The sequence below is a fragment of the Pollachius pollachius genome, assembly GCF_949987615.1.
Source record: "Pollachius pollachius genome assembly, chromosome: 1".
NCBI lineage: Eukaryota > Metazoa > Chordata > Actinopteri > Gadiformes > Gadidae > Pollachius > Pollachius pollachius.
The window spans coordinates 33,538,153-33,555,489 of NC_136934.1; the positions used below are offsets into that span (position 1 = coordinate 33,538,153).

Here is a 17,337-nt window from a genome sequence, read left to right on the forward strand (position 1 = left end):
TTTATTTAGTTTTCTCAAGGTGCTCCCAATGGTTTCTTGTACACAGCACCAGTGAAAGCCAGCTTTAAGTCAACGTTCATCTATTCCTCTTCCTGCATCCCGCAGGGCTGCACTTTCTCCTGGTCTGTGAAAGGCCTGGTTGGGAATTGGAACTCGCTTTCTTGGATTCCAGGAGGACTGGATTGTACGTTGGAGCTGACATGCATGTGAGTTCCAGCAGTGAAAGGCTGCCATGCCCTCCCTGCCCATGGGTGCTTACCTCAGCCTGGGCTATCTGCTGAACTATGAGGAACTGTAGATAAGATGGGGGGACATAGGTCAGCTGATGCCAATCGTTTTTATTATATACTGTTTATGGCTTCATTGGCTTACATGTTTTGCATGTCTTTGGTTAGTTAGTGTTGATGTCCATGGTCATCAGGGCACACCTTTAATCATTTGCAGGGTTTTTGTTTTCCCGGTGACCGGTGGACACCTGGACCGTGGAGTCAGCGGCCTGGACGTGGTGGTCCCGGGGGGCAGAGCACCTCCTCGTGCTTGGCCAGCAAAACTCTCACCGTGGACTGGGGGGGGGGGGGGGGGGGGGGGTTCAATGGGGGGGGGGGCCAGCGCTCGGTCCAGACCAACAAGGGGGTGGAGGTCAAAGGTATCGATGAATGGTTATTGATTTGTTATTGATCAAGTACGCCGTCATGTGGTGTTAGTGGGAGAAAAACTCAAGGTGAACTCTTCTGCTGTATGTTCTTGTCTTTTGTTTAGGAGAACCCCAGTGCGGTCGAGCAGACTGCTTGGGCTGATATGATCCTGGGACTGATGCTGAAGCTGCAAGTTGAATTCCACTGCATTCTTCAATTATAGTATATAATAATCAATTATCTCCCTTGTGTCCTTTGCATCTGCCGACTCTATTAGAACATAATGAACATGCAAACACAAAGAGGGGCAGGGAAAAGTCAGGATATCTTTTTATGATGCACACATACTTTACTACATAATATTACAATCATAAATAAAAACGAAAGCTGACCCAACACAGACGCTTTCTTAGTGTCTCATTGACGCACCCTAGCGGTGGATTGTTTGTAACAACCGACTTCATGACAACAAATTTGTTACCAATGGTTATGGAATTGTAACAAGTGGATTAATATTAAATCATATATATATATATATATATATAATAAAATTCATATATGAATCTGTACGGTACAAAGAGCCAAGTAGTGCTACTCGTTTAAACACTATTGTGTTATCTTATCTTGCTGTGTTCCAGCTGTCGCTCAGGTCAGGGACTGCTTCATACAAGGACCTGCATTGGTATAATATCTATGGCAGTGGCCCAGTACCACGCAGCTGGCACTATCTGGTGGCACGCTGCCTTTGATCATCAATCTCCAACTTTTACGCTACAGCAATAATTCTTAGAGCAGATTTATATTCGTCATTTTATTTGAATTGTTATCCATTAACAGATCATTTTATACGAAGAAACTATCTTCACTCTCTGCCTCTACATGCATGCGCCAGCTGGCGATACTCGCATACCTACAACACGTATCGAATTGGCACTAAATGAACCACACTCCAATGTGAAGGAAATACCAAGTAGCCTACCCCACGTTTGATCCAATAGTGAATCAATTGTTTAATATAATATTGTGGCGAGTAGCACGGGAAGGCCGAGAAGGGACCCCAGGTTTAGCAGTTTGCAACTCTCGTGCCCCATACACGCCACGAGTCCGAGTTGCCTTTATTTACACACACGCACACAAAACAAACTCCACCTAACCCACTACGATGAGCGTCTCACTAGCTGCGTTTCAATCCCCCTGATTGTATGCGAATTTTGAAGAATCGAATCAGTAAACGGTGATGGAAATACCAAAATTCGCATAAGAATCCTCTAATTCGCAAAAAAAGTTTATCCGCTCGCTTGAGGTGGTTTTTGAGAAATGCGAAAAAGAGTAAATGCGCAAAATGGGAGATGGAAACACACTTTTTCAAAACAGCTGTGACGTAGCGAACATTGAACACACAGGACTGACAACGTCCTTCCGATTTCCGCATAACGACCGGCCATAGCAACCCTGCCGACATCAACTTGTAGCGTCTATATATATATATATATATATATATATATATATATATATATATATATATATATATATATATATATATATATATATATATATTGTGGCGACCACGGGTGTGGGCGCCATGTTCCGGAGCCGCGGGGATTCTGGGAATTGGGGTTGTCAGTTGACAAAAGGGGTTTTGTTAATTTATTCTGTTAGGTTAAGTGGGGTTAACGGGTTTGGGGTCTTTGTGTTAATTGTGTGTTGTTCCATTGTGTGATCGGGACCATAAGTGAGAGTGTTGTGTGTGTTGGTCAGGTGTCCCGTGTTTCTCTTATGTTCGTTGATTATAAAGGCAGTCCGTAGTCGTGCGGTGTATGGGGCACGGAACTGCATAATTGTTCATCCTGGGCTCCCGTCTCGTCCTTCCCGTGCTGCTCGCCACTATATATACCTACTAAGTAAATCCAGTCAAAGTATCTGTTCAGCCTTCAAAACGAGAGCTGGTACATTGTGGAAAATGCATTAAACTGTAATCAGAAAACGCGGTTATATGCTATAGACCATGGAGTATCTGTGGTATAAAGGCTGCATGACTTTCGAATGATAATGTATCTTTTAAATACGTCCATGGAACAGATTGCCAATGTGAATAATAGATACGTGTGGACCGCTGAAGAGGTTAAACTTTTCCTTGCTCTCATCGAAGAAAAAAACATTACAGCTATTTTAGATGGAAAACAACGCAATTCTACTATATATCAGATCCTAAGAGAGGATGCTATCAAAAGGATACGACAAGCCCTGGAATGTGTGTAGTTTTTCGCTCCAACCACTTGATGGAAACGCACCTATTTCAAAAAATTTTTTGCGAACTTTCTAAAGATTCGCATCACCTTTTAGATGGAAACGTGACTAGCGTCAGTAGTCACCTCTTAAGCGGTCTACTTGCGATGGCAGATTTAACTTGCTGATTGTGTATGGTAAACTCTGATTCTAAGCATTCGTTGCGAATGTTGGTGACGGACCGGAGCCGGGGCCTTTGGTATGGCAACGGGGCATGTGTTGTGGCAGGTCCGATTGCTTTCTGTTTGATTTTCTTGCTTTATGGCTTCGGTTGTTCCGGTGTTACACCGAATTCTGCGACCCATCGAATAGTGTGACCCGGTCTTTCTTTTCTTGATACAATAGTTCATTCTAAACAGCATTTTACACAGTATAGCCTATTTAGGAAATACTCAAAGGTATATCAACAAATTTAACACTTAGCTTTTTATGGGGAAAGAAGCAAAGGTGATGGACCATACTAAACGCTCTATCCATTGTATGGGTCTGTTAAATGCTAATCGAATATAATCTATTTATTAAGTACATTTAATAATAAGGGGGGTGGGGGGAGATCGCTTTATTTATGTTCTTCATGCCTGTCTACTTCAAACTCGTGCTGTGTGCATTTTGCAGAAAAAAACAGCGCTCCCTGGGGCCACCACTTTTCGGTGGGTCGCAGAATTCGGTCTAACACCGGATTGGGTTTTGCAAAGACCTATACTTGGTTTGGCTTGCGTTTAAACTAAACAACATCCAACAGCACACATTCCACTTATCCATCCGCATCCGCTACACTCACCACTGATTATTCAAATACAAGTAACATTATTATTATTATCATTATTATTATTATTATTATTATTATTATTATTATTATTATTATTATTATTATTATTATTATTATCTTATTTCACAATTTGATTAGTGATACATATAGTTGGCCGGAAGGATCCAACGATTTATCAAAACACATTATCCAGGTAGGCTGCTCGGCTCTGCCCCCGAGGCACTGCCACCGATCAGGGTGCTTCCTTACGAAGGCCACTAGGTGGTGCTATACTTGTATTGTATTTTCATGACGTAGACACGATATTTAATAAGTTTGGAGACTTTAAGCTCAACACAATCAGTAGATATTATTGTACTTTTCACAAGAAATTACTTGTAAGTTATGCTCCCTTCACAGTCCAGCTAGGCAAGATTCAGGCAGCATAAAAAAAAAAGTTCTCTTTGACCTCCATTTTATGTTTATAGCTACTCGAGTTTCAGAAAAGAAACAAGTTATGGTGTCCATTTGTCAACAGGTCATCCCCCATGGCCAAATCCTGTTTATTATCCAGTTCCTCTTAATTCTAACCGAGGTACCGGGTATCTTATTGCAATATGTCTTGTTTCAAGGTCACTTATTGAAAAGGACAACCTGAAAGACTTGAAACCAAGCAATATAATGCCATATAAATGTTTCTACATCCTCAATAACTCAGGGTTTGACCATCCATTGAACCTTTTCTATGTATATTGGCTTAGTTATTTGTCAATATAAAGCGTCAGTACTAGTCATAATTCCTCAATAATATATTGTATCTATGATATGTCCACACAGGAGAGATTTATGTTGCTCAATCTAATGGGTGCAGGGGCATCAAAGCATTTCCCCTTCAATAATTTCCACAGTGAACTTCTGGTGTCTCCTATAGGGCTTACATTCTCCTTTACATTAGCTCGACCCTTGAGGTGATAACAGCCCTTACTCATTCTCTGTCCACAAATCACTAACCCTGGTCATTAATCTCTTCCTTCCAATGTGTCAGGGCCCTGGAGTGTCCTGCTACTAGATAACCACCCAGACAATGCTACGGGTGTTTACGTGAGGGGCCTGCCAAATGTGTATGTTTAACAAGGTGGTGGTATTGACTGACAGAAAAGGCTACACATTTCTCCATAAGTGAACCTGCAGATAGGAGTTGAGCATGAGCTTTGTTTACATGCCACACAAGGCCAGTGGACATGCAGCTTCACATTGAGGGTGTCAAGGAGTTGTAAAATGATTGCTGCTGAATGCAATTCAGTTTTCCTTTGGAAATTAGTATAAAATAAGGTTGTTTTATGCAAAGAACTTTGTTTGGGTCCAAACAGCTGCTTTTTATAATTGTATAGGCCTTAATCATGTCTATAATACAGTGAAATAAAGGGAAAAACTTTGTTATAAACACATATAATAAGGGGCTCTGCCACTCCTTAAATGACGAGCATACCTTGTGTCACAATTTATCGACTTATTGACGGTTTGCTATTTGTATAGTATTTAAGGAAGGCTTAGAAGATTGAACTTCAAATAAGGGTTGAGGAGATAACAACATTGCTGCCGTTTTACCAGAATGAGTAGGGGGCTGGACATGGTCAATACAAGTATATTAGTGGGGGGATCTCAGGGACATTTCCAGACTGCCAATACAAAATGGAGACTACAGGTGGAAGAACGTCCATTTTCCTGCTGCTTCTGATGCAAGGTAGGCACCTCCACATTTAATCTATGTTCTCATTTGGAACCTCAATCTCTGCTTGATGGAAAATAATATGTAGATGTCAAATAGGAGTGTGTTTTATTTATTTACTGCAGTACAACAAGCGGTACTAATTCTCTTATCAAGCCAGCTCTGTTGACCAGCATCCATCCACATCACAGTGTTATCTCCCCTCCCCTTCACCCCTCACCCCAAAGCAACCCTGGCCTCCGGGGTGGCGGAGGTCAAGCCGTCCTCCAACCCTGTCCTCGTGGGCCAGACGCTGGTGCTTGCGGTGTCCCCGGCCACCGCGGTCACCAGCGGGACCTGGTCCCTGGGCACCACGGCCATCCTCAACTGGTTGGGCTCTCAGGCCGCTGTGTTCCCCAGCTACACCGGCAGAGCCTCAGTGGACACGGCCACCAACGCCCTGACACTCCGCTCCATCACGCTGGCCGACGCGGGTGTCTACACCGTGAAGAGCACCGACCCGGCGCTGACCGCTAGCATCACCATCACTGTACTGGGTGAGACTGACACGGTTGTTTGTCTGTGTTTGGTCAAGGCGAGTCTTATTGCCAGAAACATAGAACCAAACAGAGGCAGGGCACTGACATTCTTAGGAACTACTTATTGAGGGCATAATATTTCAAAAAGATAAAATGTGCTAGACAAAAATACTATTTGTATAAATACTATTGATTGATTTGTAAACCTAGCTGCAACCTGGTAAGCCCATCTGTTGGGATCACACCCTCACATTAAACACAAATGAACTAATCATACAATCAACTCAAAAAAAACATATCAACAGGCTAGCATACAAGTAAGGTCACTTTAAGTCAGCTTTATTTATATAGGACATTCCATAGACAAGGAAGACTTTTTTGCAAAATAATTATAAATTAAATTTAACAATTGTATTTAAAAGAAGAGACACGTCAAAACATGATTTAAAAGAATGTATGAGGTCAACAGACAATTGAAAAAAACAATAAGTTATAATTATAATAAGTTATAATTTCATCATAAACATAAAGGTTTTTAGTCTTGCTTTAAATTGTAGACAGGGTTGGAGCTTATCTCAGATCTTCAGATAGTTAATTCCAGCTATCTGTGGTCATTTCCCAGTAGTAGCTGAAACCTGTTCTTCCAAGTTTTGTTATGACTCTGGGAACAATAAGCTGACTGGTACCAGTTGATCTTTAAGGTCTAGCGGGTTCATATAGCAAAAGCATTTCAGTGATATTCTTTGGCCGTTTATTGATTTATATGTGGCAGCAGTATTTTGAAATAAATTCTCTGATTCACCGGGAGCCAATGCAATGATTGGAGGATTGGTGTATTGTGATCAAATCTTTGGTCTTTGTTATAAGTCGTAATAAGCAGTTGCATTCTGAACAAGCTATAGCTGCCTGAGAGCTTTTTGGAAGGCCTGCAAATATACCGTTACAATAATCCAACCTATTAGTAAGCAATGCATGGACATTCTTCAATGTCTTGTGTTGACATGAGTCCCCTTAGTCTTGTTATGTTTTTCAGGTGATAGTAGGCCGACCATGTCACTGACTTGACGTGGCTCTTGAATTCAGATCTGAATCCATGATAACACCGAGATGTCTGGCTTGGTTTTTGTTTTCAAGGAGAGGGTGTCAAGGTGTAGGCTTACATTCAGTCTTTTATCTTTGCAAACAAAAATAATTATCTCAGTTTTGTCCTTATTTAGTTGGAGAAAATGTTGGCACATCCAGTCCTTGAACTGCTCAATGCACTGGCACAGCAGATCTACTGGACGATGCTCAGTTGGTGATCCGGTCATAAGAACAAGAAAGCAATAAATATATGGTATACAGGGTAAAAAGGTTACAGGGTAAAAAAAATAAGAAATTATCCAATGATATAAAAGTTCCAAAATCCAATTGCATGCAAATCTTTTTATGTCACAAGTCATAGTTATATTAAATTATGAGGTAGAATTTAAAGTCATAAAGGGACATGTGCATTTAAGAAATCACGGACTGTTAAGACGCCTGGTGGAAACTCTGGGATACAAATGGTTGGAGTCCTTAATAATCGTGCAAGTTTTTATGAGGCAGCGTGTGTGGTAGATGTCCTGTTGGGCTGGGCTCTCTGCCATTGGAAGAGCCGTTGCCAAGCTAGTTTGACCATCTTACCTGTGTGGCCAGACCAGGTAGGGTCATCAGTGATGTGCAAACAGAGCACCTAAAGCAGCTGACCCTTTCTACCAGAGCTCCATTGATGGGGTCCTGCTTGTGGCTTAGGTTAAATGTATTCTGACTAAACATAAATTTAATGTCATCCTCAGGGCGTGTTTTTTGTGTAAGCATGCATTCATGTGAGACAGATAGGTTGATCAATAGATTGATCAATGGATAGATAGTCTTCACAATGACTTATTATGAATGGTGATGAAATCTATTCAGGCTGTTTCTTCTACTCTTTCTGAGTCATTCACAAACCCCCTCCTAACCCTTCCACTCCCTCTCTTTTGCTCTCCCACTCCTTCTCTATCTCCTTTTCTCTCCTCTGCCCTTATGAATGAAGGGTAAGGGGTGGCTCAAAGCAATCTCTGTACCTTATCAGTTCTACGGCACCCAATTCTGCTGTGTCAATATCACCCATACGTCCCAACACCTTCATTATCCCTATAACGTTCACTCCCTCTCTCTGTCTCTCTCTCTCTCTCTCCCTCTCTCTCTCTCCCTCTCCCTCTCCCTCTCTCTCTCTCTCTCTCTCTCTCTCTCTCTCTCTCTCTCTCTCTCTCTCTCTCTCTCTCTCTCTCTCTCTCTCTCCCCCACAGAGGCCATCTCCAATGTGGAACTGAAGACCAATGATACTGTCTTCGTGGAGTTCCGAGACTCTGCAGTTTTCACCTGCTCGGCCAAGGGCTCCTCCCCCTCCTTCCTCTGGATGAACGGCAGCTCGGTGGTCAACGCGGGCAACTGGGTACAGATCGGCGCCGGAGACTCCAACCTGACCATCCTCAACATGACCCGCTACGATCAGGGGCCGCTCACGTGCAATGTGTCCAACGCCGTCAGCAGTGAAATCAGTCAATCGCTGAACCTCACTATCTACTGTGAGTAGATAGCTAACTTCACCCCCTCCTGCTTCATTTGAAATAGCAATATAATAATAAACAAAAATAATGAAATTATGAATATAAGGTAGAGAGATAGATAGATAGGTTGATTGTGTGGATGGATGAAAAAATAAATAGTTGGATGGATGAATGGGTGAATTAATACAGAAATTGTTGGAGAAATAGGTGGATGGATAGATGGATTCATAAATAGATGGATGGGTGGATGGTTAGATACAAATATTGATGGATAGAAAGTTAGATAGATCATATATAGAAAGATAGATAGATGGATAGATAGATAGATTCATAGATTGCATTCTCCCCAGTCCAGCCTACTTCCCTAATCCTCTATACCCTTCTCCTCCTTGCCTCAGATGGTCCGGACCACATGGAGCTCAGAGGCAACGGGCAGAACATCAGCGACTTTCTCTTGGGAAGTGACCTGAACGTGTCCTGCTCAGCACAGTCTAACCCCCGCGCCCAGCTCCAGTGGGCCTTCCAGGGAGACCGCCTTAACACCACCGGCCCAGACTTGAAGCTCTACAGCGTCAGCGAGAAGGACAGCGGGCTGTACTCCTGTCTGGCCTACAACACCGTCACCCAATTGTACAGCAACATCACCAAGTACATCAACATAGGTAGGAATCTCTGCAATCTATGCATATGCATTACTATGTAGTTGTCATGGTTTCCTCAAATATCTATCCATCTAACACATCCATCCATCCACTGTCCATAGATATATTCAGCCATTCATTCATTCATCTATATAGTACCCATTTATAAATTCATCCATCTTCAGTTGTGTTCTTTGCTTTTCTTCTCTCCTTAGCATCAGGGTCAGAGCAGCGTGGAGTGACTGTGTGGCTCCTGCCCTTCCTGTCCATGTCTGCCTTCCTATCAATGTTTTCAGGCAAGTCCTATGCAAACTAACCGGCATTACTGGCACTACAGTATAGAGTCGGGATCTGTTATTACAGGTTATTACTTTCCTGTATTATGATACAGCTCACTAATGTGTCAATGGAACATGAATGCTGTTTTGAAGCCGAACTTGAAGGCCTTTCATCGTGAGGAAGGTTTGAATAATAAGGGTCATGCTGTTGGCATGGTGGGCAACGCAGTGTTGTAAACACTCAATTGTGAAGCCCTAGTTAAACATTAACAGTGTGATAATGCGTAAACTGGAAAAATATGTTTGAGCCCTATTGTAGTTGATTAAACATACTAGACACACACTGCAATATCAACAGTACGGCTTTAGGTGACTGCTAACTTTATTTTCATCTCTTTGTTTCACAGATAACCTTTAGATAATCCCTTACCCTGCTGTTATGTTATAAAACTGTTGGTACTATCCAAAGCTAAGTGGTAAAAAATATATATTCTGTTTAATCTTTAACTTTATTCGGCCTACACATAGCTTTTTTGATTGAATGTGGTTTTTCAGATATTCAAATTGACTTCACTTGTATAGCTGAAAAGATATAGACAGGAATGTATTATTATTCATTATCATAAAAAAAATAGTTACTATAATCAGGTACCATTAGGCTATCCATTATTTTGTGTGCATTAAAAACAAGTAAAATAACTTGGGGATAAAACAATTTGTATTAATATTACTTAATTACTTAGATTCCACAATGTGTGTGCATTATTTTGTAAATAAATGTAATAAAAGACTCCTGAACAATCAAATAGTTGTATTTCCTGGATAGTTTTATACATTATTCCTGATCATTGCATTTACAATGTGCTTCTAAAAAATATTTCAGTAAATAAAGCTAAAGTATGTTATTTTCCTATTTCGAAAAATGGACAGATATTTATGTTCAAATAGGATCATTTTTACACTTCATACGTAGCACATAGGTAAAACTTCATAGGTAATATGAATTTAAATGATCTTACTTTTTTTGTAAGGCAATTTACAATTCACTTTTGCATTTCCTCTACTTTTCATTTACTTGGAGAATGAGTAAACATGTGCAAATATGGAAAGGCATAAACACTATTAGAATTAATATATATTTTTGTCGTACGTGTGTGTATATGTGAAGTTTAGAGAGAAATAGCAAGAAAAATAGTAGAGGAGAGAGAAAAGAGAGGAAGAGTGAAAGACAAATGTGGGGGGAGGGGAAAGGACTTCTTTCCAATATCATTCTTTGGAAAAGCAAATAGACTTAGGGTTTTATAAATGGTCATAACATTTGTCATCGGCAGACACTCCCATGAATATGAATGTAATCACTCATATATATGAAACAGTTTTGCTAAAATACATCCCTTAAATATTTAATTTTGAATAAGAAACTTTATTTATTTTATTTAATACATGTCCAAACAGGTATTATTGACATTCATGTTAAGTTAATATTTCTCAAAATTACAAGGCAAAGTTTTCAATGGGCCCCTTATTTACTTTTGTATTGTTCTGGAACAATCAACAAGGTGTGTGCGCCACATGACATTTCTGATAAAAAAAAGTATCCTCACGCACCTGTCCCTATTAAATGACGTTTTTATAAACGGTTTACCGTAAATGTCCATGGACACTCCTTGTTGCATCTACTAATAACATTATGTCACCTCCGACCATGGCAAAACAAGGCATTGGCTTTATGTGGGTGTGAGCAGTAAGAGACCATGAGACCACAAAACTGTGATGTTGAGCAAATATTTGATCAGAAGGTTACTGCAGAGACACAATAGCTAACTATAGGGCCAAATCAAGTCAGACTGAGAGTCATTTTGCTGGAAGAGAAGGAGATCTTATGTCAGAAGCGTTACAACTTTAGCAGGACTAACATGGAGTATCCAATGGCACCGTTCCTGACTATCATACTGCTCACAATTGCAGCAGGTGAGGTAACACAGGATTTGAGATATGAATTGTGCAATAAGAGGAAATGCTTAATTTGGCACTAATCTGTAATGGATGATGTATAAGACTGGATAAACGGTAAAAAAAGAACTCACTTTGAATATTTCACAAATTGTTAACCGCTTTCAATCATTGTTCCTGATCTCTCGGATTTTGAGACAAAACAAGATACAACAGAATATGAATACTGTTCTCCTTCCCTAGATCCAGCCTGTGGCAAGTCGATCATTGCTTCTCAGAACCCATTACCTGTTGGTAGCGATGTGACATTGAGCCTATCCAACCAAACCACAATCATTGTTGGGACCTGGCTCTTTGAATCAATTCCCATTTTGGTCATGTATGGTGGTGGAAGTTTCATATTTCTACCTTGGCAAGAAAGGGTTACATTCAACCGGACCTCAGCAGAGCTGTCCATCAAGTCTCTACAAGTGTCCGACTCGGGAATATATAAACTAACAGGAGGGGAGCCATCTTTTGAACTAGAGATCACATTGTCTGTCCAAGGTAGGTCACTTCACGTACATCTACATATACAGGTATTTAATCTACACTATCCATGCGTATACATATAAACGTACATGTACACATCGATATAATTATCAATATAATAGGTGCAACAATTAACCTTCTGACAACTTTGAAGTAAATTCTGAGCAAATAGTAGTTTGCTCAGTTGTGAAAATAATTTTAGTAGTTGTGAAAATAATTTCCCAAAGAGAAGAAAGAAAAAGGGCTTGCCTCCAAATACAGCAGTCAAAGTCTGTCAAGTCAAAACACTATCCTCCTATCCAGCTCCTTCAACATATGATGACATAGTCAAATTAAAGTTGATTTCTCAATCTTTCCTTCTCTTCTTCCACAGAGCTCATTTCAAACGTTACCCTGAGCGCCAACGCAGCCCATATGGTCGAGTTCAATGACTCGGCAGTCTTCACCTGCTCTGTCTCCAACGGCTCCTCCCTGTCTTATGTCTGGACCAACAACGGCTCTGTGGTCCCGCAGGATGCTGACGGGGTTCTGTTTAGTGGCGGAGGCGCCGTTCTCACCATCGCCAACGTGACCCGATACGACCGGGGACCCTTCATGTGCACGGTGTCCAATGGCGTGAGCCGTGAATCGAGTGCCCTCATCCTGTTGAACATCAGCTGTACGTTTCAATGTTGAGCAACAAATGTCCTGGATCAAATAAAAGATGTTGTGTATTGTTCATGACAACTGTATCAAAGTAACAGTGCTTTGTGCTCCTGGCCAGACGGTCCGAGTAACCCAAAGATGGTCCCAAGGCCAATGATGGCAACTTACAAGACGGGCTCCAACATCACACTGTCCTGTCACGCTGAGTCCAGCCCCCCGGCGACTGTCCACTGGTTCTTTAATGACATGGGCCTTAGCTTGTCTGGCCCAGAGATTCAACTCATTCACACCAAGGAAAACCAAACAGGATATTATATGTGTCTTCTTTACAACCCTGTGACATGCAGGTACAACAGCGTCAAGACCATGGTCCGAATTTTGGGTAAGAGCTGAATGCATTTTTAAACAATCCTGCATTTGGATGCTCGAATCACGTACTTAGCATCACCATGAAGACATACAGTGTTCATTCACAGAAGTTTTACCTTTCCCTCCCTAGACCCTATTTACCATGTTTCCGTTAGTCGCGCGGGGGGGCCCGTGATCCTGGGCCAGTCGGTCACTTTGAGCTGTGACGTGAACGGGAGTGTAGATTCCATATCATGGTGGAAGAACGGCACCGCCATGATGGCGCATAACATGACATCGCTGAGAAACCGCAGTCTGACCCTTGACCCAGTCACTAAACCAGATGCTGTGGACTATAATTGTCAGGCGTTCAATATCGTGAGCAACATAACAAGTAGTCCTTACAGGCTAATTGTTAACTGTAAGTACAAATCTATCAGTCTTTCTACGGGTGTGTGTGTTTGTGTGTGTGTTAGTGTTGGATGGACGGATGCCTGTAATGCATTTCTACTCACCCGTCCTAGATGCTGTATATGGGTACATAACAATCCTTATGAGCCGTGGACGTATGAATGGGAGCAGTCTCACTTGAGGAATTCAATGAATGAATTGTTGGACATGGTTGGACACTTCCTGTCCAACCATGGTCTTTGCCCTCGCAGATGGCCCTGAGGCGGTTGTGATCCGGGGGCCATCCGTAGGTCTGGCAGGACATCAGGTGACCTTAAAATGCTCATCGTCTTCCGAGCCCCCGAGCCAATACAGCTGGTACTTCAACGGCTCTCTGGTGGCCAACGCCTCCCAGTACGTCACCAAGCATCTGACCACAGCCATGAGCGGGAAATACATCTGCATGGCCTTCAACAATATCACCGGCTGCAACTCAACGGCCTACACCATGCTCACCGTTTACGGTAACTATTCATGCTCATTGTTCTTACTCTAAGACGACTACTATAATGACTTACTTTATTGATCCCAGATAGGGAATCTGGGTCTATTTATTTTCTCCACTATTAAGCCATTTCCCAGACACTGCAATATGACATTGATGAGCAGGTCGGGGGAAGGCGTCCTGCTCATGGACATCAGTGTTCAAACCCAAAGCCTTTAGGTTGGGGGTCGAACATCCTAACCACTAGACACCACTTTTTTTGTTCATTTTATTATTCATTGACGTATGATGAATAACAACTTGATCATGAGTTCTTTGTAGACATGGAAAAACGCTTGACGTTGCTGTCTGTCTTGGTTTGCTTGTCTTGCAGATCCTATAACACACGTCCAAATCAAGGGAAACTCGACCTCTGCTATGCAAGGGCTCGCGTTCACGCTGACGTGTGATGCCACGGGGGTGGTGGAACATGTTCACTGGATGAAGGACGGAGAGGCCTTGCCCGCGGGCAACACCACCTCCATGTACAATCACACACTCATCTTCCATCCAGTCCACCAAAAGGATGACGGATACTACCATTGTTCAGCAACCAACGCTGTGAGCAACATGACCAGCCCCAAATACAGACTCCATGTCATTTGTGAGTAGCACACTAAGAAGAAAAAGAGGCACAGTTTAGCGCTTATCGGCTTAATATTTTAGACGGCCCATTGCAAGCTGTGCTGAACTAGTTTAATACCATAGCGCACCTTGGAGGTAGGGCTGTATTGTAGTGAAAATATGGTTAAGATAGATGTCTTGTTGAGGAAACACAGCTTCACTAGTCACCAAGGTAACCTGACAGTCTCGTGGTTAGGACTCCCAGCAGGTTAGGTTATGTCTTATGTCTTTGTGGTTACTCTCCACACCCATCTTGGTATGCAAGGACCACAATGTGAGTATTTGCATACCTGAGTTGGCACACAAGTTTCACCACTCCCGGGGTCCTTGCATAAAAGTTTGGACTGCTGACTGTTGCAATACAGATTACATAAGAAAGTATTGACGACTTGAATGGTATGCCATCATTGTATACAAAACATAACCTTAGAAATATGTTAAAGTTGAATTTGGTGTATCAATAAACCAATTGTGTTTTGATAGTGTGTTTGTAGCCCCCAACTGTCATGTCAACTTCCCCATGATGTTCTGCCTTTCCAGTTGGACCATATACTCCCGAGATTACGGGCCCTGGTGTAGCTGAGACAGGAGATAATGCGGTTTTCAATTGCACGGCCTCCTCCTACCCTCCTAGCTACTACCACTGGTACTACAGAGGAGACCTTGTAGGGAATGATTCCATTCTTGAAACTGGTCCTCTAAGTTTAAACATGAGTGGAGCATACACCTGCCTCGCCCTGAACAAAGTCACTGGGAAAAACAGCACAAGTTTCACAAAGCTTAGGGTCATCGGTAAGAGACCCCTTGCGGCCCTCAATGTCATTTTTTTCCCATATCTGTTGGCGTTGTTCAACATCATTGTACAATGATCACACTCTAAGGTGGATGCGCTTTGTTTCCTCAGAGAGTATTGAGTATGTGGCGATCAAGGAGGACTTGCTTCCCGTTCAGTCACACAACTTCACCCTGAGCTGCGCAGTGGCCGGGCTCTATGATTCCATATCTTGGACCAAGAATGGAGTTCCACTCGACGGCACTAACTCATCAAACAGTAAATCGCACATGTCCATGATGAACAACTCCCTCCACTTCAGTCCCGTGACGACCTATGACAACGGTTTCTACCGGTGTGACGCTGAAAACGTTGTTCGCAAATATAGCAGCCCTGAACACCAGCTGCTGGTGAACTGTGAGTATAGCCGCCACAGTGATGTGTCCATGATTTGTATTCTATATGTTAGCAAAGATTCTCTGGTTCGACTTGCATTTGGACATTTGGATATTTGTTTGATATTATTATCATTATTTGAGATTTGTCGGTGGATTAAAAATGCTATAAAAAATATATTAAAATACACTATACAGAGCGCTGGACTACCGGCCAATAGCCCTATATTATGTAATGCTGAAACAATTGGATACTATCAAGCCTCAACAAAATGAGCCTTCAAGATTATGAAGTTAAAGAGTACAAAATGTTTGCACAGGGTTTTTTCAATGTTTGCCTCAGAACAATGTGCCTGAATGTGTTCCGCAGATGGACCGTGGAACGTGAGCATCAGCGGGCCGGATGTCTTAAACCTAGGCTCTGATAAAAAGGTTGCGGTTTTTACATGCTCTGCGGCCTCCAGACCAACTAGTCAATACCAGTGGTTCATCGACTCTGTTCCAGCGGCCAATGGGAGCGGCCCAGTACTTACTGTATTGGCCATAGCACCAAAAGTTATCAACTACAAGTGCAAAGCTTATAACAATGTGACTGACATCTCCATGTTCCAGAATAAAACACTTACCATCAGTGAGTAGCAGGGTGGGATTTCTATGTGTTCTGTTTCTAGTTACAATTCTCATTTTGATATTGCTTAAAACAACGTTTTACCTTTTTCTCTTCACAATAACAATCAATAATGTTTGTAATTACAAGAGAGCTCATGAGAGGGTCTCAGTGAACAGTAGCTGAAACTACGATATTAGAGACCTGGACATAAACCAACACTTTGGCTTTCTCTCCCATCTTAGATGACGCTCCTGGCCATTCATTGGCCTCTCCTGGCGTGCTGCTGTTTATGATCCTGGCAGCACTGTCTGTCCCCATGCTTGGCAACTGAGGGGCCTTCACTGGGAGCAGGTATACGTATCCTCCTGCTCCCTCTGCTGCCATCCCAAATGTACTAAAGAATGGCTTGGATTGGAAAACAGCAATTTCTCTATTTCTTTCTCCTCTACTTCCTGTTCTTAATAGAGTAGGTGTTAATAGTAAAACAAGTCAGTTATTGCAGTTTAGAAATCAAATGATGCGTTCGTTGTTTCTCAGGGACTGTAATCTTTGCCAATAATTGATGGTAATCATGAGCTCTATTTTTTCAATATAAAGTTCATAAAAAATATCAGTGAAATGAAAAGTTGGTACATTCTTGGGTTATAAGATATGTAATTATTTAAATGATTTTAAATGTTTGATTATTTTTTAATAATTTGATTAAGGGCAAAACATGTATTCTGCCATATATTGACATTGTATTTGTAACTTATTTGTAAAAGTATTAATCGGAAATATATTACAGGTATTGTGTAATCTATGTATTGAGTGTTTATTTTAGATATATTTATCCAATTAAACAAACGTTGTTTTCCAATCTCCAATAAATTGTTATGATTACTGCTAGTGAGGCATTACTCTTAATTTATGGTTTTCAATTTGAGTTAAGGTTATTGGAATTATGGTTACTAAGCTCATATATTAATACTACGTTTTGTAAGTATTCATAGAATAGAACAGCGCCGGCAAAACCATAGGTCATACTATTGAATAATTTCTGGCAAGCATGGGAGATGCCTGCCAGGGGGACCCACATGATACTGACCAACAAGCATTGCTGTGGAATCACAACAAA

The 17,337-nt window shown here is 41.7% G+C and overlaps 2 protein-coding genes across 2 annotated transcripts; both read left to right on the forward strand.

Annotated features, from left to right (window-relative positions):
• Positions 1–5,271: 5,271 nt before the first annotated feature.
• LOC307086592 (cell adhesion molecule CEACAM2-like) lies at positions 5,272–9,446 on the forward strand (the record flags this gene model as incomplete). The annotated part of the gene is made up of 5 exons (XM_079751848.1): positions 5,272–5,413; positions 5,626–5,934; positions 8,229–8,507; positions 8,888–9,151; positions 9,346–9,446. The coding sequence occupies exons 1-5, from the start codon at positions 5,362–5,364 to the stop codon at positions 9,444–9,446; spliced, it is 1,005 nt and encodes a 334-aa protein (XP_079607974.1). The 5' UTR covers positions 5,272–5,361.
• A 1,710-nt stretch (positions 9,447–11,156) lies between these two features.
• On the forward strand, positions 11,157–17,108 carry ceacam1 (CEA cell adhesion molecule 1). The gene is made up of 11 exons (XM_079739924.1): positions 11,157–11,379; positions 11,605–11,907; positions 12,266–12,550; positions 12,656–12,919; positions 13,037–13,306; positions 13,548–13,799; positions 14,154–14,423; positions 14,984–15,235; positions 15,348–15,632; positions 15,981–16,241; positions 16,463–17,108. The coding sequence occupies exons 1-11, from the start codon at positions 11,325–11,327 to the stop codon at positions 16,549–16,551; spliced, it is 2,586 nt and encodes an 861-aa protein (XP_079596050.1). The 5' UTR covers positions 11,157–11,324; the 3' UTR covers positions 16,552–17,108.
• Positions 17,109–17,337: the final 229 nt, after the last annotated feature.